The 27098-nt window shown below is 43.7% G+C and overlaps 1 protein-coding gene across 2 annotated transcripts; it reads right to left on the reverse strand.

Moving 5' to 3' along the window:
- Positions 1-18685: 18685 nt before the first annotated feature.
- LOC101942319 (interleukin-20) lies at positions 18686-25131 on the reverse strand. Of its 2 annotated transcripts, none has more exons than XM_065591496.1 (6): positions 24642-25131; positions 24002-24198; positions 23240-23305; positions 20732-20884; positions 20182-20256; positions 18686-20078 (listed from the first exon to the last, which is right to left on the reverse strand). In XM_065591496.1, exons 2-6 carry the CDS (start codon positions 24158-24160, stop codon positions 20001-20003), a joined length of 531 nt encoding a protein of 176 aa, XP_065447568.1. In that variant the 5' UTR covers positions 24161-24198; positions 24642-25131; the 3' UTR covers positions 18686-20000. The 2 variants fall into 2 exon arrangements, with proteins under 2 accessions (XP_065447568.1, XP_065447567.1); XM_065591495.1 differs by having other exon boundaries at positions 19868-20078; positions 24002-24164; positions 24642-24782.
- Between the last annotated feature and the right edge of the window lie 1967 nt (positions 25132-27098).

Below are 27098 nucleotides of genomic sequence, written 5' to 3' on the forward strand. Positions count from 1 at the left end.
GCAACTGGGCAGCCACCAGCACCCAGACTCCTTATTTATTTATTTAGACATAAAATTATTAACAAAAATTGCCTCTCCAAGGCTCTAGGCACCTGAACACCTCCTTAATTATACTACGTAATGAAATCCCAGCAGCAATGAAATAATCATTTCACCAGAAACTCAGTCAGCCAGACACCTGTAGAAACTCCTTTCCACTCCATTATCATTACGGGATATTACTCAGGAATATTTATTTACATATTAGAGCAAGATTTTCAGATGTGCTTAGCACCCCGTAGTTTTCCTTGTGACACTTACAGCCAGATTTTCGAAAGAGCTCAACTTCAGCACTTTGGGTCTTGAGTGTTTCTAAAAATCTGACCTTTAGCGTATCAAGCATGTGTTGCTTTAGTGCAGAGGTAGTCAATCAGCTGTCCATGGGCCAAATCCAGACCGCCAGATGCTTTTGAACAGACCGCAACATCTTTTTATTTACTTATTATCATTATTGTTATTGTTTTTGTATTATATTCTCTGGAGTCTGGACCATGACAATACCTTGACCAAGAAATGTGGACCTTGACAAACAATAATTGATTAGCCCTGCTTTTGTGCAGTTCCACAATCTAATTTAGGGCAGTTCCACATTCTAATCTCTTTTCTTGACCCCAGGTGGTGCTGAAGTTCTGAGACACCAAAAACCATTAAAAATACAAGTGATTCTCATAGCTCCTGTCCTGGCCTTACATCAAAAAAGGGTAGGGAGGCATGAAGAAGCAATTTATCAATGCACAGGTTTAAAAATAGCTGTGTTTACACTATTATCTTGTCAATGAGATGGTGGGGTAGATAGACAGAATGGTCTGTAGATAACGCAAGTTAGGAAATAGCCCTGATGAAATAGTTTCAACAAAGCTGGGACGTAAGTTTCTCTGGGATGCAAGTTTTTCAGTTTATGTTTCTAGAACAAATGGGAGGTTGTGGAGTCTGATCCGCTGGTGAAAGTTTGGTGGAGATGTCAAACAAGGGGCAGAGGTGTTTGAGCAGTAGGATAGTAAGAAATTCATATTCCCATATCCCACTGGACTCACTCTGTCTTTATGATGTATACATCTGACAGACTATGATGGGGTAAACTAAAGAGAATAGGGTACGTCTAGACATTCTCTGGAATTATTTTTTAAAATAATCTGTTAAGCGTTTTACGTGAATGGTACCCTCCCTAAGTGTATTATAAAATGTTATGGAGACTGTGTGACTTTTAATTCTGTGTCTATGTGTGTGTGTGTTTGTGTGTATATTTACACACAGGAGAGAGCGAGTGTGTGCGTATATATACACAATATGTGTATAGATATCGACACAAACACTTATAAGCACATGCACATTGAGATGTTAGGCTTGGTCTACACTACCCCCCTAATTCGAACTAAGGTACGCGACTTCAGCTACGTGAATAACGTAGCTGAAGTCGAAGTACCTTAGTTCGAACTTACCTTGGTCCACACTCGGCAGGCAGGCTCCCCCGTCGACTCCGCGGTACTCCTCTCGCCGAGCTGGAGTACCGCAGTCGAGGGCGAGCACTTCCGGGTTCGACTTATCGCGTCCAGACTAGACGCGATAAGTCGAACCCAGAAGTTCGATTGCCAGCCGCCAAACTAGCGGGTAAGTGTAGCCAAGGCCTTAGTAAAAAAGAAAGAAAGAAAGAAAGAAATTCAGCCACTGATGATTTGTCCGCTGTTTTCTTCCAAAGAGTCAGGGTGGGTGCGGTAATATCTTTTACTGAACCAACTTGAGTTTGGTGAGAAAACAGAAGTTGGTCCAATAAAAAAATGTTACCTCACCCACCTCGTCTCTCTAATATCCTGGGACTGACATGGCTACAACAATACTGCATACAACAATGGAAGATATTTCTTTCTAAAGTCAGGGTTCTGGGATTTCAGCATTAAGACCCACATGTGGAGCCTTTCTTGAGAGTGGAAGTCAGAGCCAAATTAATTCCTGAGTTTACTCCTCTGGCTTCACACCTGAGAGGAGTCTGGCCCATACTGAATAGGACTGTACTGATTAAACTCTCTTCTTTGAAAATAGTTTGAATGTTAATTGTGTGTTTTCCCTTTACCAGCCCTTCCCTTGTGGCCTCAGGGCAGCTTTACATCACAGTTGCGTTAGTTGTCCCCTAAGCTTATCAATGCAGCCATTTGTAAGGTCTAGTAACATCCAGGAATAAAGAATATAGGCCATACTTATAGGATGGGGGACTCTATCCTAGGTAGCAGCGATTCTAAAAAAGACTTTCGGAGTGATGGTGGATAATCTCCGTGCGATGCTGTGGCCAAAAGGGCTAATGTGATCCTCGGTAATATGAACGGGGGACTCTCAAGTAGGAATAGGGAGGTTATATTACCTCTTTATTTGGCACTGGTGCAACTACTACTGGAATATTGTGTCCAGTTCTGGTAGGGTGACCAGACAGCAAGTGTGAAAAATCGGGATGGGGGTGCGGGGGGTAATAGGAGCCTATATAAGAAAAAGACCCAAAAATCGGGACTGTCCCTATAAAATCGGGACATCTGGTCACCCTAAGTTCTGGTATCCGCACTTCAAGAAGGATGTTGAAAAATTGGAGAGAGTTCAGGGAAGAGCCATAAGAATAAATAAAGGATTTGAAAACATGCTGACAGTGAAAGACTCAGGGAGCTCAATCTATTTAGCTTATCAACCAGAAGGTTCAAAGAGTTATACAGGGATGAATTTGTCCCATTCCTTATGGAAAAGTCCTATAGAATTTAACAAAAACTTAAATCCCTTCTATAACATTCCCCAAAACCTACTGAATGGTTAGCATTTTCTATTGAAATCTATAGGAGTTTAGAGTCATTTCTGTAAAACCCTGCTGGTTTCATCCCTATTGAATGAATATTAGATTAACTCTAATTTCTATAGAACTCTGTTGTTTTCACCCTATAAAATCCTATCGATCTGCCATGATGCCAACCTCTTCAATTTCTATTAAATACTACTGTTCCTGAATGTAGCTAAAAAAAAAAGTGACAATACTTAATCTTTTCAATAGAAAAATTATATATAAAATCTATATTCCCTATACTTCTCCACAAGGGGAGACTGCTGCTTGGACCGGTTTCTCTTGTATCACTATGTTTTCACTTGTTGTAAAAGGACCTAATGGACTAAGTACTTAGATACAGAAAGGAATGAGTGGGGTGACAGGCCCAAGCCTGCACAGAGTTGCTGGAAATGAGCAAATGGCTCTGGTGCAACGGAAAAAGGTGTGTACATGGAGAGTGTCCCCCGGGGAGTGGCAAGCAAGGAAGCTGGAGGGAAGTGCTTAAGGTTGGGAATTTCCTGAGAAGGAAAAAAAAAAAAAAAGTCGGCTCCATCCTCAGCCCACCTGGAAACATCTCCCTCTCTGCCCTGTTCTTGCCCACACTCCTGTGTTGTGTCACTCTGCAAAAAAGAGCGTGAACATTACCTAGCCCTAAGTTCGGTCATTGACTAAGCATGGACTCAAAAGAAGAAAGTGCCAGTTACTGAACCACTAGCAGAACTTCCTTCTAAGTCTCCATTAAATTACTCACCTTGCTTTTCTATTGCCTAGCATTTGACATACAATGGGAGCAGAACACCAAAGATACTGCAGGCAAATAAAACTCATGCAATTACACTGCAAGCAAAGGGGAATTATAGTATCAGATAGCGCAGTTCTCTAGAGCTGCGTGAATTTTTTTGGTTGAACGGTAAAGTCCCAAAAACGCAATTTTGGGGCAACAGAAACTATTCACAAATATGGGTCAAATTTGGTGAATAATTTCAGCCAAATGGAAAACAAGGATTTTTTTTGAAAAAGCCAAAACAGTTTGTTTCTATGTTTTCTAAATGAACTGTTTTGACATTTCACTTCCAAACAGTTTCATTTTGAAATGTCATTTTGAAACCACACTGAATACATTTTGTTCAGCCCTAATGAAAATTGCTTGATTTTTTTGTTTCAGCAAGAAAAAAAAAATCAGCATAGGTTCAAAATGAAATGAAAACAACACATATTTGGGTTGTCCCTCCCAAATCAAACAATCAATTATTCACTCAGCTCTGTTTGACACTGCTTTAACACCTAACACATGTACTTTATGAATGGGAGTTTATTACTTTTCCCAGCATCCGAGGGAAGTAAGTTTTTTTTTTTCAGATGGGTGAAACTGATGCACATGAAAATGTACAAGTTATTTCCACAAAGTATCACAGGAACACGTCAACAGAGCCCAGGAATCCTGTCTTCAAATCCCTCCATCTAAAACTTGGACTCACTCACTGATTGTGCATGTGTCCAAATATATTTAGTGTGATCTCATTACAGATGATAAAAAGGCATATGACACTACACAATCTTTTAAACAATAGTTTAACATTTCAATCTCTACCTAGGGCTTCTAAAACTCTTAGAGCTGCCCAGGGAACGACAGTTCTGTTGTGTGACAAGTTTCTAACTTTGTTTTTGTTCTGCATTGGAATGAAAACACAAGGACATATGATCTGTAAACTGATGGGGTTAGAGTACCGACCTGGGCTGTAGCAGAGCCAGGTTCAAGTCCCTGCTCTGCCTGAATCAGACCAGAGCTTTTCATCCCAGATCACTCCAAGCCATGTAGAACAGGGATTTGAACCTGCTTCTCCCACATCCCAGCCACTACCCGAGCTGCCCAGTTTTAAGGTATGTCTACACTTCAGCTGGAGATACTATTCTCAGCTCAAGGACATATACCTGTGCTAGCTGTGATCAAGCTAGTATGTTAAAAATAGAGTGTAGCCATGACAGCACAAACGGCTGGACAGGTTAGCCACCCCAAGGAGGTGCCTAGCATCTCAGATGGGCACATTCTCCCATTGTTCCCACTGCCGCGGCTATACACTATTTTTAACTTGTTAACTCGATGAGAGCTCATGTGAGTACGTCTCCTCCAGCTGAGAATCACACCCCCAGCGCCAAGTGTAGACCTACCCTTAGAGAGACTCTCCCTCTCCCCCACCCCGGCTAGACCTAAAAACCTTCTCAACAAAACTTTTGTGGAAACCAATAAGTCTCCACAAAACGGTTCAGCTTCACTGAAATACCATATTCCAACCAGCTCTATCCCTACCTGCGACTCTCAAGGCCTGTTATCAACATTAGTGGGTCAAGCCTCACAACCCCTCCCCCATCCGTGGTTGGGGAGAAATACAATCCCCATTTCACAGAGGGAGAAACTGAGGCACAGAGAGAGGAGGTGACCTGTCCCAAGGAAGCCTGAGACCAGGAATTGAAGCCAGATCTGCTGATTCCCAGATTTGTGTGTCTGCCCCAAGACCAGCAAGGAGTCCGGTGGCACTTTAAAGACTAACAGATTTATTTGGGCATACGTTTTCGTGGGTAAAAAGGTTTTTTACCCACGAAAGTTTGTGCGCAAATAAATCTGTTAGTCTTTAAGGTGCCACCGGACTCCTTGTTGTTTTTGTGTATACAGACTAACACAGCTACACCCCCTGATACTTGCCCCAAGACCATCTTTCTTCCCAATGGATTAAATCAATTTAATCTGGTGAATGATATTAATGCAAAAATATTTTAATTAAGTGTATTGGACCCTGAGAGGAATTCAGTCCGTACTATGAATGTGTGGCCCGCCAAGATGCGAGGCCCAATCCTGCAGTCCTTGCTTAGCTGATCCAAAGCCCACTGAAGTCAATGGAAAGACTCTCACTTTCCATTGGATCAGGCCAATACAGAAGCAGTCCCATTGCTTTCATTGGAACTGTTCTCAGGAATCAAGAACCTGATCTGGATTTATTCTGTGACAAGCAGCTTTACCTGAAGATGAAGTGATTAAGTCACCACCCCATTCATGTTTTGTTGCTCTGACTTGAAAACAGGAAACATGTGACGAATATAATCGTATAAGCTGCCCTCAGGCACCGCAATGCTGAACACCGACTCTGGGAAGTGATCTCAAAGCACACGGGGGTGAAAACACCCATTCTGGATTGAGACACTATTGTACAGTACGTTGACAGTGAGACAAGTGGAAGAAAAAATACATAGACCTGTTTGTGACAAGACAGATTACACACAGCATCAGAGGAGGTAACCCCAGGCAGGGTCCAGTTTGGCATAGGAAACTATTTGAAGAAGAAAAAGAGTAGTTTAGGAGAGCAGAAATTCAGATTTAATGCTTATATATGAAGAAATCTAGCTAGCTACCTAGATATTAAATGAATTTTTGTGTTAATTTAGTGCTGGCAAATGATGCTAGGCCACTAGCTCCTGAGAGTGAAGTCTTCTGCTTATCTCCAGGGTAGAACCAGCATAGGCAGTGGCCATGCAAACTTCTTCCACCACTCACCCCGACCAATGTTTTGCAAATCTGCCCTGTTTGTACAAATCTACACTCTCATACCTGCTCTCACCTGATATCCTCTGGTCCATGACACACCTTTCTGTTCATTTGTATGCTGTGTGATAATAGGGAAAGAATCAGAAGTAAACTCCTGACCTGCAACATATTGCAAACAAAATCTGTAGTTAAAAGAAATGCATAATTACTGCGAGACAAAGCCAATGCTATGTACAGTAAGGGCCAGATTTTCAAAGGTATTTAGGCACCTAAAGATGCAGATAGGCATCTATTGGGATTTTCAAAAGCACCTAAGCAGCTTAGGTACCGAACTCCAATTGATTTCAATAAGGCAGCTCTTTGTAGTTTACCATTGTAGTGTATTTGGTGAGCAACAAAAATCATATCTGCTGTTCCATGTCCCAAGCAAAAGCCACAATGTTAGTGGTTTGAGCATTGGCCTGCTAAACCCAGGGTTCCGAGTTCAATCCTTGAGGGGGCCATTTAGGGATCTGGGGCAAACTCAGTACTTGGTCCTGCCAGTAAAGGCAGGGGGCTGGACTAGATGACCTTTTAGGGTCCCTTCCAGTTCTATGAGATAGGTATATCTCCATATATATTATTTAACCAACTTAGGAGCTTTTGAAAATCCCAATAGTTGCTTATCTGTATCTTTAAATGCCTAAATACCTTGACAAATCTAGCCTGAAGCTCTGTAAAGCAGGGTTTACAGGCCAGATCCTGTTTTCAATTACACCAGCAATAAGCTGAAAATCCATGGAGTTACAATGGTGGAAAAGGAAGCAATGTTTGGACTCATGTTCCCTTCTGAGCGCACAATCTGCACTCAACTAATCTTTTCAATTTGAATTATTGCAACATCAGGATTGCCATTAGATGGCAGCATTGTATGATTTTTTTTAAGTATTTTTATATCCTCTCTTTAACTATTGACTAACTTCAGAGATAATGACCACAATGCCAGCAATGTCTAGTACAGAATAATGGCCCATCCTGCAACCCTTATTCATATGGATAGTTTTTAGTCAACTACATAGTCCCAATGAAGTCAACACAAGTCAATGGGGCTACTCACACAAGTAAGAATTATTTTGTGTGAGTAAGGGCTGTTGGACTGGACCCCATGTGTGAACAGCAAGGTTATATAGAGTCTATATACCACAGTGGGGGAATGGGGTGGGATATGGTGGATAGAAATGCTGACTTAGCCAGAATAATTACAGGAACTTTTAATCTAAAAGAGAATGGGGAGTTTTCGAGGCAAATTATGACCACATGCTTCCTTAAAATGATTAAAAATATCTTGCATGTTGTGTTTCATTTCCAATTTAGACATAAGGACATTTCAAATAGGATTTTAATAGTTATAATCATATATTTATCTATCTATCCACCTTAACATCTTGTGCTGTTTATATTGCAGGAGCTCTGGGCATGTTGTCCTGGGTGCTGTACAAACCCAGAACAAAGAGATGGTCCCTGCTCCATCTTTCTGAGCTTCCAAAAGGACTTGGTCTCAGGTTCGGAATGTCTTTGCTTTAAGCTTTTCCTTTTTAAAACGAATCAGAGTAAAGCCCAGTTAGCGTGACATGCGTTCACACAAACACTTATGAGTAGCAAAGGCATCCTTAGAAATCGGAGTCAGTTTGAAAACAGAAAAAAAAGAGCCTTCTTTGCAGCAAACGATTCAGTTGGCTCCAGTTAAAAATCTAACTGCACCTGCTACAAGGACCCAAAACGTACGTGGAGAGGCAGTGCAGCCTAGATGCACACAGGATGGATGAGGTCTTTGCTGGACTCTCTTGGGATTGGGCTGACAGTGATGAAATCACAAGCATTAGGCAACTTCTGTTTAATGACATGGGAAGCTTATTTCCATATGGCATGGATAGAATTACACAACTCTGTAAAATAGAGTCTTCCCTGCAGGAGCAGTGAGGAGGATAAGAAACCACTTGAGGAAGAGCCCCGGAAAACCACCTCTATGGCCTCACTAGAGACTGCCTTTGCCAGCAGCAGGCCAACCAATGGAGCAGCGGAGGTGGGGAAGACTTTGGTGACTAGGGTTATCCTCTGGTTTGGAAGATACTTTATCGGCCCATGAAGAGTGAGGCATTGTGGGAAGAGAGGGGCAAGGCGTGAAAAGGAGGCTCACATGAACCTCAGCACTTTAATGGTAGGAACTGACAATGTTATTAATGGTGCTGACTGCAGTCCCTGAGGCCAGTGCGGGGCACTGAGCCCTTTCCAAAGGCTTCAGTATCTGGGGGTATTAATTGGCAAAGTCCTGTCTCAGTGCTCCAGTGCTTGGTTGTGTAGGGTCTCTTAACAAACAGTGTTGCCAACCCCAAATGTTCAAAAATCCCAGTTGAGTCCAGTCCCCCAAAATCATGTGAGTTTAAAAATGAGGTTTTCCCCCCCTCCAATAAATATTGGGGTCTTTGTATTTGTCTTCTGACTTTTCAGCTGCGAGGTTGAACTTGCTTTATTTTTCCAGTTTTATTCCCCCCCCCCCCGGGGGGGGGGGGCGGCCTAGGGTGGCAAAAAAGCCAGAGCCGGCCCTGTCCGGGGCTTGGTGACCATTTGAGTACACTGGCCAGTTACCCAGAGAAAAGGAGACACTGCAAAATGCAAACCTCCATCTCATGAGGGTATGTGCAATGCTGAAGTGGATCTGATGGATGACTGTTTAGCTGCTGGAACCATCCTAGTCACTGTGCCATCCAGCAGTCTCTGAAAACTGAGAGGCAAGGAAAGATCATTCTCTTCCTGTCCCAGGAAAAGCAGCCTAGCCTTTTGGTATAAGAGGCATGTCTTATTCTAGATGGTTTTTGACGTGAGCTTTTCCTCTGCAGAACTAAATGGGCCAAACCCAAACCCAAACCCCGGATGCTGCTCCCACCCCTGAGCTGAACTTTCCAGCATGGGACAAGTTCAGTAGGGGGAATTTCAACATCCTAAACTACAGTGATACCAGGAACATAAATTACATGAGTGTTCTGGCAAAATGCCAGTGATAATCTGTTACACACACTTACCACAGGCCTGAAACCACAAAATGCCTATGGGCCGCATAGGAAGCATGCTCTCATGGATGCCCTAAATAAATGAAACTGGGTTCATCTTGACTCATTTATTAATGCATTATAGCAGGAAGGCACTCCAATACCATGGTGATGAAAGTGGTATGAATGCCTACCCAGATGAGAGATGTCAGTGCTATTTCTTCAGGCAGCCACTTTTTGATTGGTTAGATAAGGACATGAGTGGAGACATTTGGGGGACACTAGCGGATAAGCTTATGTTTAAAACAATGGATGAAAGTTAGGACACTTAGGTTCTTTTTCCAGCACTGCCAGAACCTTCTTGTTTGACTTTAAACAGTCACTTCACTCCTCTGCCTCTACTTCCTCACCTGTAAATAGTGAATAATCTTACCTTGCCTAAACAGGGCTCTTGGGATGCTTAATTCATTTATGTTTGTAAAGTGCTTTGACCTCTTTGAATGGATGGTTCTATATAATCACAGGCTGTTATTAATCGCTGTATTATTGTTTGGGGTTTGGCTAAGGGACATTTTCACACGCAGGCTAGGCACAATATCATCATTCCAGTACTTTTTATTTCAGAAAAGCGGGAGGGGTTCGTACAATACGCGCCTGTCCGATGCCCCACAAATGTAACACAAATGGGGAGCACACCGCGCTTGCTGGCTTTAACAATAAGTTAAAGGTACATTGTATATAAATTTAGCCCAGAACAACACTAAGCTGGAGGGCCAATAAATAAAATTAATACAAATTAATTAATTAATTATTAAATCATAAAAACTGGGGGGGGGGGGAAATCTGCATTGTAGAAAATATTTTTCTATCATAAGAAATTATAAAAGCCAATTGCATGGCATGATAAAAACGAGGTAAAACAAGGACTGGGTCACGCAGCTTAATTAGACCTGAGGGTTACACCTGAGCTGAACTGGGCCCACAGGCCCCCATCCTGCTGAACACTTAAGCAGGAGCACAGAGGTCTTCCCTAGGACTATTCACATGCTTCAAGTTACACAGCTGCGTTTGTTGGACTGGAGCCACAGAGGTTCTGGGTGTGATCATGTAGGGTGCTGAGTGCCTTCTCCTGTGAGGTGCTGGGCACCCTCAGCTCTGCCGATGAAAGGCCTGATCCTGTTCCTACTGAGGTTCACAGTTACTCTCCCATTGACTTCAATGGAAGCAGGATTTCAGGCCATGAAAGAACTCTTTAGAGAGCCTGATTTAGGACCCAATCCTGTGTCTTACTCATGCTGTATTCAATGAGAGTTTTCCTAAGGTGGCAAGATGGAGCCCTGCAGGATGGCAGTTCTAGATTTCCACCTAATCAGCCTTGTCCATCCAGTCCAATAGGATATCCAGCTCCCCAAGTGCCTTCAGACCTGCAGAGGCTACGTCCATCTGAAAGGGAACGGAGAGGATTGCTCGCTGAACAGCTAGTTCAGTTATAACAACAGAGGCTCATTTTTAAAGGGCCATTTGGTTTCCCAACAAGGCCCTAGAACCAGTGTCTGCAACCAAGACAGCAATAAATATTCAGTTGCCACTCTGACAAACGGATGAAAATAACTCTCACACGTGCTCTCGTGCATGTGCGTGCGCTCACCCACGCCCTCCCCATCCTCACACTGAACCTCAGCTGCTTGTTTCCTCTTCTTCTCTTTTTTTATTTTAAAGTTAATTTTAGTGCTGGGGAAAGGTGCCAGCCTATTTGATGACTGGCTTTGGGAGGCAGAGCTCCACCAAAGCAACAAAGGTCTTCCCTACCCGGTGAGGGTGAGGCCACAGAACCCAGAAATCAACCAAGCCTGGGAAATCAACAACGAACAAACAAGGCTGAGAGTGAAGGTCGTAGGATCAGAAGAAGGGATCCAGGAGGGGACACTGAGCGGAGAACCCCAGACAACACGCACTGCTCTGAAGAGTCTGTGGGTGCCACCTAGAGGAACTCAGCGCATTGACAGCTCTGAGGACTAATGGCTTTTTTACATAACACAGAATAGTTACAGCCTGGGCAGCCGCAGAGCAAGAGAGTCTCACAGGGCACTTTTCACAGTGGTGCTCCAGAGAGGAAAGATAGAATCCCAAGTCAGCATCATTTCAGCTGTCATCTAATAAAGCCAGACTCCTGCTTCCAGCATGAGAAGCTCTCTGCACATGCATTAGCTATGTCAGAAAGCAAAGCATGATTTACCTTTTCATACTGGCTCAGGATTTGTCCACATTTGTGCTTCACATCCTCTCCACAGTGGCACATGCTGACTTCATGCTGGACAGGGATAAAGGGAAGGTAATTAATGACAGATACGCAGGCATGAACAATACCTCATTGTAGAGCCAAGTTCTGCTACCCTTACTCACACTGAGTAGTACCATACTTCTCAAGTAATCCCATGGGATTCCTCCCAGAGTAAGGAGCTACTCAGGGCAAGTAACGGGGGTGGAATCTGGCCCATAATTAGAATTTATTCTATATATTATTGGCCAGATTTTCTACCTCAGTGTAAATCCAGAGTGATTCTATTCACTTCAGTGGCTTTACTCCAAGTTTGCACTGGTGTGGCTGTGAGCAGAATTTGGCCCAGTCCCTCTGACTTACACAGAGCCTCAGGTCCTTCTTGATGCTGAGAAAGGAGTTGGCTATGCTGCTGACCCTCCTGCTGGCACGGGGACTGGATGCCTTGCAGTGGCTGAAAACAGTAGCCAGATAAAATCTTAACAAGTGACGAAGGAAAAACACCCGTCCATAGGCTAAAAAGAAAATCATCTCAGTACATAGGGCAAAAATCCTTGTTAAAACCAAGGAGTCATGTATTATGTAGCCATCTGTCTACATGATACCCAAGTATATGGATGGAATTCACCCTTGCTACACGGGGACTTAAATGTTGCATTGGTCTTATGCTAACCCTCTGCACATGTATGAATTTAACCCTCAGCAAACTGTGCCTCACTTCACTTCTAGTCCTAGACCCTCACTCATACAAGTAGTCCTTACTCAAATGGGTAGACCTTTGACATCAGTAGGACTACGTCTGTGAATAAGGTCACTACACCGCAAATGAGCACAGTACAGCACAATGTACAACAGGTGCTCTGTATTGTATCTTAGGGTTTTAAACTGCTGTCCTTCACCATAGTATCTGCGCACCTGACTCCTCTATGGTCACTCGGGCTGGATCCTCAATGAATTCTAGGCCGATTTTGGGGGGGAAGGGAGAGGTGCGGATAGATATGGAGGTTTGAGCATCAAAGAAGGTGCAAATCAAGACTAAACAACAGGGTGTGGAGAAGAATCCAAGCCAGACCCTCTTTCAAGGGCTGTTACCCCTCAAATTCCATCTTCCCCCTCTCCAAACTCACCTGGCCAGTAGATAGAGATTGAACGTACCGCAGTGTCTTGCAAAGAATATGATTTGTGTAAGATTCTGATGTCAGAACATTCATCTTTAGATTGCTGAAGAGGAGGGGGAAAGAAATAAAAAGCATCAGATAGACGTCATTGCGGGAAGGTTTGCTTTTACAAGTGATCTTTCAATAGCGCTGCTCAGCATGATTCTGAGCTACCGCTGCAGATGCATTTCCAAATAGTCCATACTCACAGTCATTTCTTTAATGGCTGCAAAGCTGTGCCTTATTTCATGGCTATTCACAGAGATCACACAGTGGCCCAAGTGGTGTTTTTTGAGGCTGGCGCTGAGTTTCAGACACAGCAGAAGTGCAGCAGAGTTGACAAAGAGGCAAGAACTTTTCATTTCTCTGCAGGTTACAGACTCTCGCTTCTAGCCATGACAACTGTTCAGTAGGAAATAAAACATTGCTCATTGGGTTACATAGTCAAATCATTATTTTGCAACGTAGAAAACCGATGCTGTAAACACTGGGATTCAAATTCAGAGTGGAGTCCTAGAGGGAGATTAAGTTACTGTAGGCTAACCCATCTTCGTCCCTCCTTTCCTTCCAACATACATGTTACACCTGCTAAGACATTCTCTACATTCACATAGACTCACCTCAATTCATCCATTTACCAATGTGCCACTGACATGCCCCTTTAGACATCACTTCTACATTTGTAACCCTGAACTTAGATAGACGGATGAATGGAAGGAAAGCCAGAGAGAAAGAGATGCAGAGACCATGGCAATTATTTCAAGGGGTGATAGAAATGTTTGGTTTATTGACTGTTTCTTGCTTGTATTTCAATATAAGCACCTCGATCTGAAATTAGGAGACTGCATAGAAATGAAGGGCTGGAAGGGACCTAGAGAGGTGTCTTATCCATCTCCCCCATGCTGAGGCACCAAGTTTCTGTTGCTCCCCAGGAAGGAGAGTGAACACCTCAGAACCCCATAACAGTGTCATACAAGGAAATTTAAACTTATGGCACCAAATTCTCTAAGCACCTGTATGTGCTATCTATTTCAATGGGAGCAGGTCCCGAATGGACTGTGAGGAACAGCTAAACACTCAAAGCTATGAATGCATCCATTTATTTATTTTTTTTGAGACATCATAAACCCCCTGAAAGCAGTTAGGGAATTTGTCACCATAAGGTTTTATTTCCTTGTATAACATTGTCACAGTTCATCCTCCTCCCTGGGAGGAACAAAAACTTGGTGAGTAAGTCACTGCCCCATGATTCATGGTGTAATGGAGATAGGCAAGTGGACGAGTTGATGGAATGAAGGTGAAATTCATCCCTCCTGGAGTACACCAGAATAAAGCTTACCACCACTCCCGTGCTGTTTTGGTTTGGGGCCCTCTTCACAGGATTCCATTGCCTCTCATGCGGCTGAGTCATTTTTATTGACATTTTACACAAAGCATTAAGACTTTTAAAAATAAATGGTGAGGTGGATTCATTTAGAAGCCACCTCATTCTGCAGGTACTTGGGGAGAAGGATTAGATGAGGAATGGAGGGGGTGCAAGATGCCAAAATAAGGCTGAGTCTATATTACAGAGCCCACTAGTTAAGGGCTACTCTACACCAGTGGTTTTCAACCTTTCCAGACTACTGTACCCCTTTCAGGAGTCTGATTTGTCTGACATACCCCCAAGTTTCACCTCACTCACTACTTGCTTACAAAATCAGACATAAAAATACAGATGTGTCACAGCACACTGTTGCTGAAAATTGCTGACTCATTTTTAACATAGAATTATAAAAAATCAATTGAAATATAAATATTGTACTTACATTTCAGTGTATAGTACACAGAGAGCAGTATAAACAAGTCACTGTATGAAATGTTAGTTTGTACGGACTTCGCTAGTACTTTTTATGTCGCCTGTTGTAAAACTAGGAAACTATCTAGATGAGTTGATGTACCCCCGGAAGACCTCTGCATACCCCCAGGGGTACATGTACACCTGGTTGAGAACCATTGGTCTACACTACACAGGCGTTGCCAATACAGCTATACTGGTATACTATATAGGCATAGCCCTCGAGTCCTTTGCAGAAGTTCTTCTGCTGACACCTCCCCGGAAGACATTGACTATGCTGACGGAAGCATTCTTCTGTCAGCATAGTTGCATCTACATCAGGGCGTTTGCAGCATAGCTATGCTGGCTGGGAGCATGGTTTTTTCACACCCCTGACCAACATGGCTATGCCAACAAAAATGCATAGGGTAGACCTTGATGTAGATAAGCCCTCATTCTCTCTGTTTACCATCTGTAAAATGGGAACAACAGCACTAGCCTACCCCACAGGGGCATTGTGACTGTTGTGAGATGCTACCGGTGGGGTGCTTCTGCTTTCTCCTGTTGATATCACTCGGCTGCGTGCGTGTGTTCCCTCTGTGTGCTGCCCCAGCTCTGCAGATAGCTGACACAGCAAACCGGACAAGAACCCCCAATAACCACAGAGTCTAGTAAGGTACAAAGGCACCTCGGCCAGGTTTATTGCGACCCTGACACAATTTCAGTTCCCCATAGATTACTTAGTCTACCGGGCATACTGCTAGAAAGTGCCGCTCGGCAATGGACTCAGCTCAGTGGCGGGACTTTCCACTGCCCCCTCAGCCGGACAAAGACACCACCCCAGGGATACATTCTTATACACAGGTACAAACAAGTTACACATCACTCCTGACGTATTGAGGTGCAACCCCTCTACGTAGCAAGGTACGACCCCTCTACGTAGTAAGGTGCCGCCTCTCACCTTGTACATGTTGGTTCGATCAAAACAACTCTATCCATCATTTTACCCTTTTGCTCCTGTCATTGGGATGGGTCGGCCTGTTCCCTGTTATCTGTGGAATGTTCCGGTATAGTGTATCTTGGTACCATGTTTATACTGTAACTATGCTAAATGAATATATATTTATGCAACATCAGCCCTTTCCTTGCCAGCTTCTGTGAGCAGGGCCTGCCTCTGGCTCACAGCTTAGTTTTGCTTTATGTTAGCAAAGTCTTGAACGTTACTTTGGTTCAGGCCTTAGGCCGCATACCGGGCCTCTGATACCAAGGTTTATATCTCAGGGCCTCCTCTTACTACAGTGACCATATGTATATAATACAAATTGTGAAGTGTTCAGTTACCATGGTGAGGAGGGCCATATAAGTACTGTAGATAGACAGTCATGTCTAGTCCTATATTCAATGGAACAAATCCATCTGTTTTAACGCTACTGAAGTCACACCAAGGCTGAATTTGGCCTAGTGCATAAGTCTAATGCGTGTTTATACCTAACCGGTGTGTTTATGGATAATTAATACATGAACTACACAGAGCTAGTAATGTAAAAGGATATATTGGAGAAAAATCTTTTACCTTGTTTTAAGATGGGTTCTATCTTGTCTTGTGATATACCGTCTCTCCGACGCTGCTTCCCATTTATATACAGGTGAGAAAAGGAAATGAAATTAAAGGTGGAATCCCCATGGGATTTCTGCTTTGCCTTTGACCATCCATTTCCTCACTTGGCTTACATTCAGTATCTTGGAAAGGTTCATATATTTTGCACCAAGATATCAAGCACCTTAAAACGTTTGCCCGGCAAAACGTTTCGTGAGAGTGCCCATCTTCCCAGTCCTGCCCATTGGAGGCTAAAGTGACTTGCTTCCCCATTCCCCTTAGAAGGAAAAACAACACATTGAGATACAGTGGCCACCGTAGACTACAAATCAACAGCAGCAAGCTGAAGCTAAACATTCCAGACATCTCATCAATATCTCCTTTGGATTTCCAGCTTGCAGCACCAGTGGCATGCACCTAAATGCCCTTACGTTCTTTGGAATCGCTTATTTCTTCTCTTCTACCAGTGACACCGGTATCATACGCAAGTGGCACCAATGGACCCTGGCCACTATTCCAGCCCCTAGCGGGAATAACAGCTGAAGGGAACTGCATGGTACCCTGGACCTAGGTTGGGACAGGGTGAATTCCATCTTCACAACCTCCCTGCACTCAGCCTGCACATAGACCCCAGATACTCAGGCTGCGTGTGGTTGGAATGAATCTGGCTCATCTACACATGTGTAATAAATACCCCCTGCACAGGTCAGACATCAATAGTTAGCTATTTTGGTCACCTTTATAACCCCACCTGTCATCAGGCCACTGTACCCACTCCCCCACTAGGGACTAGTAAGGTTGAGTGAAATATTCATTTTTTCCATTGCGATCAGCATTACAGTAAAGGAGTACGAGCTGGTTTTTCTCTCAGGATGGGTAACATTTCATGGCCATTGTATAAGGCTGCAATGGACCATGCCATCCTCCAGGTATGCATCCCCCAGGAACAAATTCCCCCATTGCAAGTCAATGAACAATCCCTGTGAAAACATACTGAGTACATATACTGTAAGTTGCAGTGGGTGAATTTTTTCCCCAGGCAAAGCCCCAATGTAACCACAACCACCATCTGTGCACCATTTAAGTCTCACCTAAATTCTACTCTGAGCACTTCCGTGGGACTCAAGAGCAGCAAAGCCCTAGTGCCAGCTCTGCACCAGCTGAATTTTACCTCATTTCTATGCCAGCTGCATCTGTGAAGGGAACAATACACAAACCATCTGCAATGCATGGGACCTTATCATTTGCACTGTTGCTAACTCTTGCGACTTCATAGTAAGTCTCCTGATATTTGCAGTTGATTTTGTAATTCCAGCTCCTAAAATCATAATTATGAAAGACTCGGTTTTCATGTAAACAAAGTTTCTAGCCCTTATGACTGGAGTCAAAAGTTTGAAAAACATGATACCTAAAGGCTCAAAACCCAGAAGGCAAATAAGAATCCAGTGTTCATTATTTTTCAAAGTGTCATGGCTTTAAAAACCACTCTCATTGGGACTGTGTGACAGGGTGCGCCACTCACCGCTAAGATGGCACCTCCTCCTGGTGACTAGCTCGTCAGATCAACACCCATTCCCACACCATCACTCTGTCATTCTCTCTGGTCTGCATCCCTTCTCCCTCTCCAGGAACCACAGCATCCTCTTCATGACTCAGCCCTCCAGCCAGGTCACTCAGTGTTATCCCCACCCCTTCTGGGGTATATCAAAGTCTTTCTTTCAGCTGTCCTAGGCATTCTTCCCATTCACTGCCGGCTCCAGGCACCAGCGCAGCAAGCAGGTGCTTAGGGTGGCTAACAGAAAGGGGCGGCACGTCCAGCTCTTCAGCAGCAAGGCCCTCAGTCCCTCTCAGAGGGATGGACCTGCCGCTGAAGTGCTGCTGAAGAATGAAGCAGTGGTAGTAGAGTTGCCGCCGAAGTGCTGCTGATCATGGCTTTTTTTGTTTTTGTTCCCCCCCCCCGCCACTTGGTGGCAAAAACCCTGGAACCAGCCCTGGCTGGTAGAGGAAACCAGGCCTCCCCTCTACTCCAGGTTCCAGTCCAGGGATCCTCAACCCAGCAGTTCTGGGCTTTACACTCCGAGCCCTCATTTCTCCTTCCCTGGACTGCTTCCTACCATTCCTGGTTCCCCCCATTCCTCTGGGAGTATCAGCTCCAAACCCTCCTCCCAGGGAGTGACTGCTGCCCCGTCTGTTGCTAGCTTCCTGACTTTATAGGCTGCCTCTGTTCCTGCCCAGCTGAGCCTGCTGTCAATCAATTCCCTGCTCCCAGGCTCTACTTGGCCATCTTAACCCCTTCCAAGTGTTGTGTGAGGTGGACACCCCATCACAGACTGACTCAGAAATTTTGAATGGGTGGGGCTGGCAATAGTGAATGTGCATCAAAGAAAACATAAATAAGTCACAAGCAAGTTTCACAAACACAGACCAGGTTGAATTAGCATAATTTTGAATAGTGTTTATTTAAGATGAGTGCAATTGATCAGTACAATATATACTTATTGAGTGTCTTGCAGATAATACATATGGGAAGAACAGTTCTGTCTGAGAATAAGTTATCTTACATAGAAAATGGTTTCACATGTAGAGACACAATGACACTAAGCATTATTTCAAGAGACAATAGTAATTCTTTTGTGGTTTAAAAAGAAAAAAATAGGGGATTGTGATGAGGCAGCTGCCCCTCACTGGCTGGCAAAGGGTTAATAGCAGCCCTTGTAGCAACTGTGCAGAACCCAGCCAATCAGAGGAAGGCTTAGATGCAGCCAATAAGGACCAGGCTGGGCCCTATAAGAAGGGCTGCAAGGAAAAGAGGAGCTCATTCTCTCCCTGGAGCTTGAGGGAGAAGGCCTGGTTGCCTGTAGAGAGAAGTACCTGGGACAGAGTAGTGCTGGGCAGGGTCAGGGGAGCAAGTGGAGCTCCAGTCTCGCTGGCTCCCAGATTGAGGCCTTGACACACAGGCCGAGAAAGTGCTGGGGCTACAGGGAAGTGGCCCAGGGAACACAGGTAGCAGCACAAGGGAAGGAGAGGCAGTGAGCAGCTGCCAGCTATAGGGTCCCTGGGTTGGGCCCCCTCCCCTTTGCCCCACTGGCTGCCAAGGGAAGTGGCCAGCCAAAGGACTGCAGTTTGCCCCTGAGCAAGAGTGAGACACCACCAGGGGGGCACCCTGCTGCTGGACAGAGCTAATTCCTGGAACAACCAGCAAGAGGCGCCACGGTGGTGAGCACAACCCGTTACAGGGACCAATCCTGCAAGCCTTCCCTAGGCTGTACTCCTGTTAGCTTCAATGGGCGTTCACAACCTGAGGGGGTCTTGTAAGATTGAGCCCTAGAGTTGTAAGCATCATTCTTTACTAATATCTAGATTGAAGTAGCTCCCAAGGTGTGCTTTCCAAAACACAGATGAAGATACAGTCCCTGTCCCAAAGAGCACACAATCTAACCAATTTCATTACATTGCTACAAGAGACTCATCTAACCACAGTTAAAAAGAATAATTAAAAACTACCCTTAATAGCAGAGAAAGGGTTTCAAGGCTAATCAGGAATATAAGTGCTGTGGTTTGAAAAACCACGTGAGCTTGAAATAATTCATTATTTATGCAAGATGATGTCTAAACATTTAGATTGCCAATTCAAGTCAATAGGAAGATCGTCAAAGAAAGTTGGATTTAGATCTTATTCCACACTCATCACCATGGCAGCTGAACAATTTTAAAGGACCTTTAAAAATAGCATGTTGGTTATTGTATTCTGTTCTCTAATGAGCCTTTTCCATCCAGTCTAGTAGGATATCCAGCTCCCCAAGGGATTTCATTGCTGCAGAAGTGGTGTTCAGCTGGAAGTAGATTGAAAGAAATATTTGGTAAATAATGACGGCAATTTGAAATGAGCAAAAAGGAACCAGAGTCTTTGCATTAGCGAATAAAGTCTCAATTTACCTGTCCATAATTGCTGAGAATTTGTTTATATTTCTCTATTGCTTCCTCTCCACAATTGCACACATTTTGTTCATTCTAGAAAATGAAGACCAAATTCATTAGGCTTTTCTCTTTTAACAAGCCGTAGCTTTCTGATTAATATGGAGACGCTTATAGGCTAGCTCTTGCTAAACTGTGCAAAATACGTCATTCCCTTAACTCAGACTGCCTCGTCTAAGGATGAAATTCACCCCTGTATCGAGGGCTAGCCCAAAATCCCAATTAAATACAATTTAGCAGATTCAAATAGGAGCTATGTGGTGCAAGGGTAAATCTCAAAGATTCCCAACGACGAGTACATGTGAACAATTCTTTTCACGGTGTTTTGATGCTTCTGTTCCTTGTTGAAGCCCCTAGCGGTATGAACTCTCTCTTAAGCAAACTTTTTGGAACCTCAGGAAATGTTCCGGCTGATTTATTTAATCTATATCAAGTTTGTTCATATCCCTCATGTTAATGGATTTAACATACATTTTAGAGATAACGGATAATTTATTGAAACCTGACATACACATTGTCTGAATTTCTTCTTGACGCTGAGGAAAGAATTGGCTATGCTGCTGATTTTCCGGTTGACATGAGAATCCTCAGTCTCACAGTGTTTGAAGACCTTGTCCACGTAGAATCTTAAAAGGTGATGGATGATGCAACATCTATCGGCAGACTTAAGAAAAAGAAAAGATATTATTTCTAAGTGCTTTAGAAAGTGCTATTTAAAACACCACAACACACACCACACCTATAATCAGTGACCACTTCACCCATCACGAAAATGCAGCCATCTTTGGTGCTAAACATGGCAGTTGCATGGATAATATTTTTTTTTAATTCTGTTTGATACATTTTGCTACAATGTTTACACTGGATTTGGGATAGATTTTCAAAAGAACTCAGCTCCCAAGAGGACTGTCCTAGGGCAGCCCCTGCCTGGAGCGACTCTCCTGCAGCAGGCCACAGCAGGATAGTCACGCCTGCCTCAGTTTCCCCTTCAGAGACTTCAGTGACTCTATGCAAGCTCTCTTGACACACATGTACCCTCCTCAGGGCTGGTTTATAATCAGACATTGGGAACACCATCCAAACAAGTCCCAAACACATGTAGTTCATTTCTCATCCCAGTGCAAACAGTCATTAAGATCACCCGACATCTTGTCTCACGATGCCCCACATATCACACACCAGCACCTCTGACCATGCCCAGATTCTTCAGCTGTCCTCTTCTGTCCTTGTACCAGGACAGCCACCCCAACCCTTCCTATTGGAGTGCAACTTCTACTCTTCCTAGTGGGAGCCCACAGTCTCTCTGCTGGGAGATCGTCTTTACCAGGGGAGCATCCCTCACTCCCCCAGCCCTCTCATGGCTCTTCTGGGTCCAGCTCTCTGATCCTGGAGACATCAGCAGGCAAGCTCCTTCACTGCTCCCCTGCTTTCTTTCCTCGGTTCTGGCTCAGAGCCAGTAGGTAACTCCCTCTGCTGTTCCTTCAGCCTTCTCCAGTCCTGCCTCTCTGGCTTTGCAGGGACACCAACCTGCAAATGCCTCTTGCTGTCTCCTGCCTTCAGCTTTCTCCCAGCTCCTAAGCATACAGTGTCTGTGGCAGACCTCACCTGCCCCGACTCCCACTAAGGCAGCTCTGATTCAGCATGTCTTGCTTATTGGGTCTCCCGGTCTCTGATTTGCCCTAGTTTTTTATAGCCCCTAGGTGCTGCCTTGCCCTCCTAATTGGCCAATGGGATCACCTGTCCTGGCACAGGGGAACTAGACTGACTTCATTCATGAGGGATGGTGTGGAGGGGACATAGCCACCCTGTGACAAGGACCCATTAAGGCACCTAAACAAGTTGCCTGACTTTCAAAAGTGAACAATAAGAGCTGTTGGGTGATGAGCCCTTTTGAAAATATGTCCCTTCGTTGCTGCAATGTGCCTGGAGCTTGGGAAACACACAAACCTTAAAATCTCCCAGCAAGTGAAGAATACGACTGAAATTGGTAGGGAAATGTAAGTGTGAAGAAGGGTATTACTCAAGCTGGAATGTGATAAAGTTGCCAGGGTTATCATCCATACCTATTAGGAAAAGTTCTATAGGATTTTAATATCAACAAGCAGCCAAGAACTTGGCTACGTGTCTCTTCCAAAAGAGGATACCTCCAGCTGTAACCACCTTCTAATACGTCTGAGACTACTTACTATATTATCAGCACCAACACCTTCCTGCAGCACCTCTGAGTAGCCTCCCATCCCAAAGGCTGATCTAGCCTGAGGCTCCTTCACTTGTGGGAGCTGAAGAGAATCACACCCAAACAGATACAACTACAGGAATATACTGAGCAAAATGGTTTTGTCCCCTGTTCATTATCCAATACTATCAACATGAAATCTTGTTTTCAAAAGAGCTGGCTACAGAAAGAGGCAGTCATTTATCTTTATTCATGTAATCAGCCCATATTAGTCCACTTAGCTATGTGCTGTACATGTATTCATACTACAGCTGTGTGGGGACCAGAATTTCTGCTTCAAGGTAAATTCTGCAATTTTGAAATTTGTTTTCATTCTGAAGCAGAACAAAATGTTCATTTCTAAATTTCTTGTGAAACAAAAGTAAAAAAAAATTTGATTGTTTCAGGTCAATCAAAATGTTTCAAGTGAAACATTTTGATTTTATCCATTTCAACTTTTCTATTTTAAAATATTTTATAACAAAATATAAATTTTGAAATAAAAATACATTCTGAAACAAACAAAAATCAAAATATTCTGTTCCAAAAAGGTCACTTTGTTTTAATTTTTCTTTTTCCCCCAAACAAAATGTTGTTGAAATCACAGTCCCATGGAAAATGTTTGAGTTGACAAAACACTAATTTTCTGATGGAAAGAGGTTCCCTTGGAACCTTTCAAACAACACTAATTCACAACTCTGTGGAATTTTACAGTCAGCCTTGAGAAATGGCCCACTTAAAATTAGCTGTAAAGGATAAATTCAACAAAGAAAAATTGTACGGAGAGGCAATAATGGTACCTACATTGAAATTGTGCAGAGAGTATGGGTATGACAAAATGCTTATGGTTCGGATGGCGTCTTTGGCTTGCTAAACAGAAAGAGAAAAATACAGTGATGTTAATGCATATCAGCTACCGGGATGTTTAGACAGCTAATGCATACAGCATATAAACAGAGCTTTTCTTCTTAAAAACTGAAAGTGAATTACATGTTGGTGACTGATGATCTCTGGAGAGCGAAATCTGCTTGAAAAATCAGATTCAGCATGCTCATCCACACATCTCAACCCTGACTTGGAGGGACCAGTGGGGAGAGGAAGAGTTCAGTCTCCAAGGCTTGTTCTGTCCTTGGCCACTTTGCTGAGACTGTCCAATGAACTGTTTTGTTCTTGTCTGTGGTGTGTGGCTACTTTTGGTTTTTTAAACTCAAAAGGAACTGAACTGAGAACCACCAAAACTCATTTCACAAATAAAGCACTTGAGACATCAGATGGGGACAACTTTGGGGGCCTGATTCTCCATTACCCTGCACCTCATGTTGGCATTTATACCAGTGTAAAGTGCTAACACAGCTGAACGGTAGCATTATACACCCACTTTGCACTCACGTGGTGATGTAAATGACTGCACAAGGAAGAATCCATCCCCGGGTCACTACTAAAGCTCCATATTGCAATCTCCTGAGCCACCCAATCCCCAGATAACTGATTTTAAAGAGCTATTGGTTGGTCAAACCATAACTGCCCAGGCCTTTCTACAGCTACAGCGCACAGGGCAATACTTACAATGGTTGCTTTGATCGCTGTGAAGCTGGCTCTAATTTCATTAACGTTCATTGAAATCATGCAAGGTCCAAATTGGAAGATTTTGTTCCCAGTTGTTGGTGTCGAATACAACCAGCACATTGTAGAAAGGAGGCAGAGGGAAAGGCAGGAGATCTTCATATTGCTGCAGAATAAGAAACTTTGACTGGCTGGGATAGCTGATCAATGGGGAGAAAAATATTTCATCATTATCCTTCAGCTACACAATTTAAAAAATACACTCTCCGACTCTTCGGGTTTTGTACTAGGGTGAACGCCTGCCCCTCTCACCCCCCAAGTCAACAACAAAACTCCCATTGGCATCTATGGGACAGGATTGCATCCCTGATCCTCCTTCAGCATAATATCTGAACAGGAGTTTGCTTAGGAGTGGTTTTTAATTTTAAAATCTACTTCCCTAAAAACAGTTAGCCAAGCCATTAGGCCTCAAAGGCATATTCCCGTGAACACTTCCAGTTTTCACATTTTTCAGTATCTACATGAAAAAAAATATTTGGTGGATAGGAAAGGAAATACAAGTGTATATTAGATAGATTCATGTTACATGTTTATCATACAACATGAGTGCATATATATGCATGTAAGGATTGTGCAAACTCACCCCTGCGGTGCCTCCTGCTGGTCTTCTCAGGGAATTAGCTCTCCAGCTGTTGGAGCGCCCTCTGCAGGCAGGTGTCCCGCTACTGCTTGGCCCCTGCGTCCCTCCCAGGACCCAGTGCCCCTTTATCTGGGGGGATGCCCCTTGGCAGTAACCCCTTTCTCTTTGGGTCTCCCCTCCCCAGGGAACCCCCCAACCCTCTATCTCCACCTTGCCTCAGTCGTGGGCTACTGCCAGTCACCAACTAGCCCCCATGCCCTGGGGCAGACTGCAGCATCAGCCACTCATCATAGGCCAGGTTGGGTTTGGACCTGCTGCCTTTGCCTACCCCTGGGCTGCCCTCTGCAACCCCCAGTACCCATGGGCCCTCTGTTAGGCCACAGCCTGGGCTTTCTAGGCTGAAGCGTCCCCAGTTCCTCTGCCTTTCCCCAGCCCTGCTCTACTGAGGTACTCTACAGCCAGGTCCTTCCCTCTCAGAAGCTAAAGGGAGTCTGTTTGGGGTCCTAGCTCACAGCCTTTTTTATACAGGCCAGCTGTGGCCTGATTGGGGCGTGGCCCAGCTGCAGCCACTTCCCAATCCGCTCAGTTTAGCAGCTCCCAGCCACAACCGTCCCCTCAGGGCTGTTTTAAGCCCTTCAGGGCAGGAGCAAGGTAACTACCCCACTACAATGTGCAATATATATAGTATATTACATATAGCATAGATGTGAATATTTATAAATGCTATTTTTATATATCTATATATATACACACACACACACACACACATATATATATATATATATATACACACACTTATATAGAGAGTTGGTTAAAAGTTTTTAATTAACAATTTTTTTTCAGTGAGAAATGGCTTTTCAAAGGCAATGACCATTTCTGTGAAAAAAAAAATTTTTTTTAAATACTTTGATTAAATGAAAGTAAATTGAAATGTTCATTTCATTTATTTCAAAGTTGAAAATTTTTGTTTTGTTTTATTTGTTCGTTTGTGTTTCCTCCCTTTTCTTTGGTTTTCCCCCATTTCTTTCTTTTCCCCCCCGGTAAGGGAGAGAAGGAAAACCAAAACTGAAATAAAACAAATTTTGATTTCAAATTTACCAAAACAAAAACCTTCCTTTTGATTTGTTCAGTCCAAAAATTGAAAAAATCCATAATTTATTTTGAATGGGAAAAAAAAGTGTCTTCTCAAATAAAATTTGTCATGGAAAAATTCATGTAGCCCTAATTACATATTTCAAACTGTTTTGAACTCAAAAGCAGCTGGATTGGAGGCAATTGCCAGAAAATTTCCCCAGACTGATAGTCGTGCTGAGACCAAGAATAGATACTTGCATCCAAAAGAGAATTTTTTTCCCCTCAGAAAATTAGGAGCAACTGAAAGCAAAAATAGTTCTGATACCTTAACTATTGTTTGATACCACTGAAAATTAGCTTATTTATGAACAAAATCTCATAGCTATGTAGGCATATGTATGTATATACACATGGATATACATATATACCTATGCAGAGCATGTGAATATAAATATATGAATTGTAGACAGGTACAACAGATGGCTGCATAGATAGACAAATATATTGGTGCCTTACCTTATTCTGTAATACGTATTCGCTTGCTTCTTGATGTGCTGTCTCACCTGGAGAGTGCTGATCATTTTTATGCAGGAGTAGGGAGGAAACACCTCTGGATCAACTTTTGGGATTCTTCCCACTTTTCTCATTTCTTGATTTCCCTTTGTAATTTTATGACTTAATTGGTTAATAAAAGGGGCCAAGTTTCTCTCCCACAGGGGGTGTTATTCCTGCACATGGGAGTGGAAAGTATTGGAGTTTCCTTTGTCCTTTGCGGGGGAGAGGCAGGGCTTTGCATAGGTGTTACGTCGATTAACCTGCAGATCGTAAGGGATCTGATGGAGTCCGGGGGCTGACAGCACCCATCCCTTTCCCCTTCCTTTGGCTTCCTCCTGTCTTGGAGGAATAGTGCTGCCAGGGGCTTTCTGAAAAAAGGCTGCCCCTGGACTCCTTTAGGGGACAAGGAGTTTGTGTGTGGGATGGAGACAGCAGAGCTGGAACTGCTGAAGGCTGGAGCTTCTGGTGTCATGGCGAGATTGGCTCCAACTGAAATTGCGTGACTCATGAGAATCATGAATCATGAGAGTTGGCCATGCTGCTCCCAGCAACTGTTCATTTGGCCGTGTAGGTCATGGTGGTCATATGATGCACAGGGGGGCCTTCACTCACTGCTATAAGGGAGCCCTTGCCCTCAGGTTTGCAGGCCAAATGGACAGACAATGGGATGCCTGACAGCAGCTTTCTTGCCTCACTCAGAGGATGTCTACACTGAAGATGGAGGTGTCATTTCCAGCCTGGGTACATATAGCTGCACTAGTTCTGATCAAGCTAGTGTGCTAAAAATGGCAGTGTGATTGCAGCTGCCCGGGTGACGGGAGGGACTAACTG

This window comes from Chrysemys picta, chromosome 4, assembly GCF_011386835.1.
Source record: "Chrysemys picta bellii isolate R12L10 chromosome 4, ASM1138683v2, whole genome shotgun sequence".
NCBI classification, from domain to species: domain Eukaryota; kingdom Metazoa; phylum Chordata; order Testudines; family Emydidae; genus Chrysemys; species Chrysemys picta.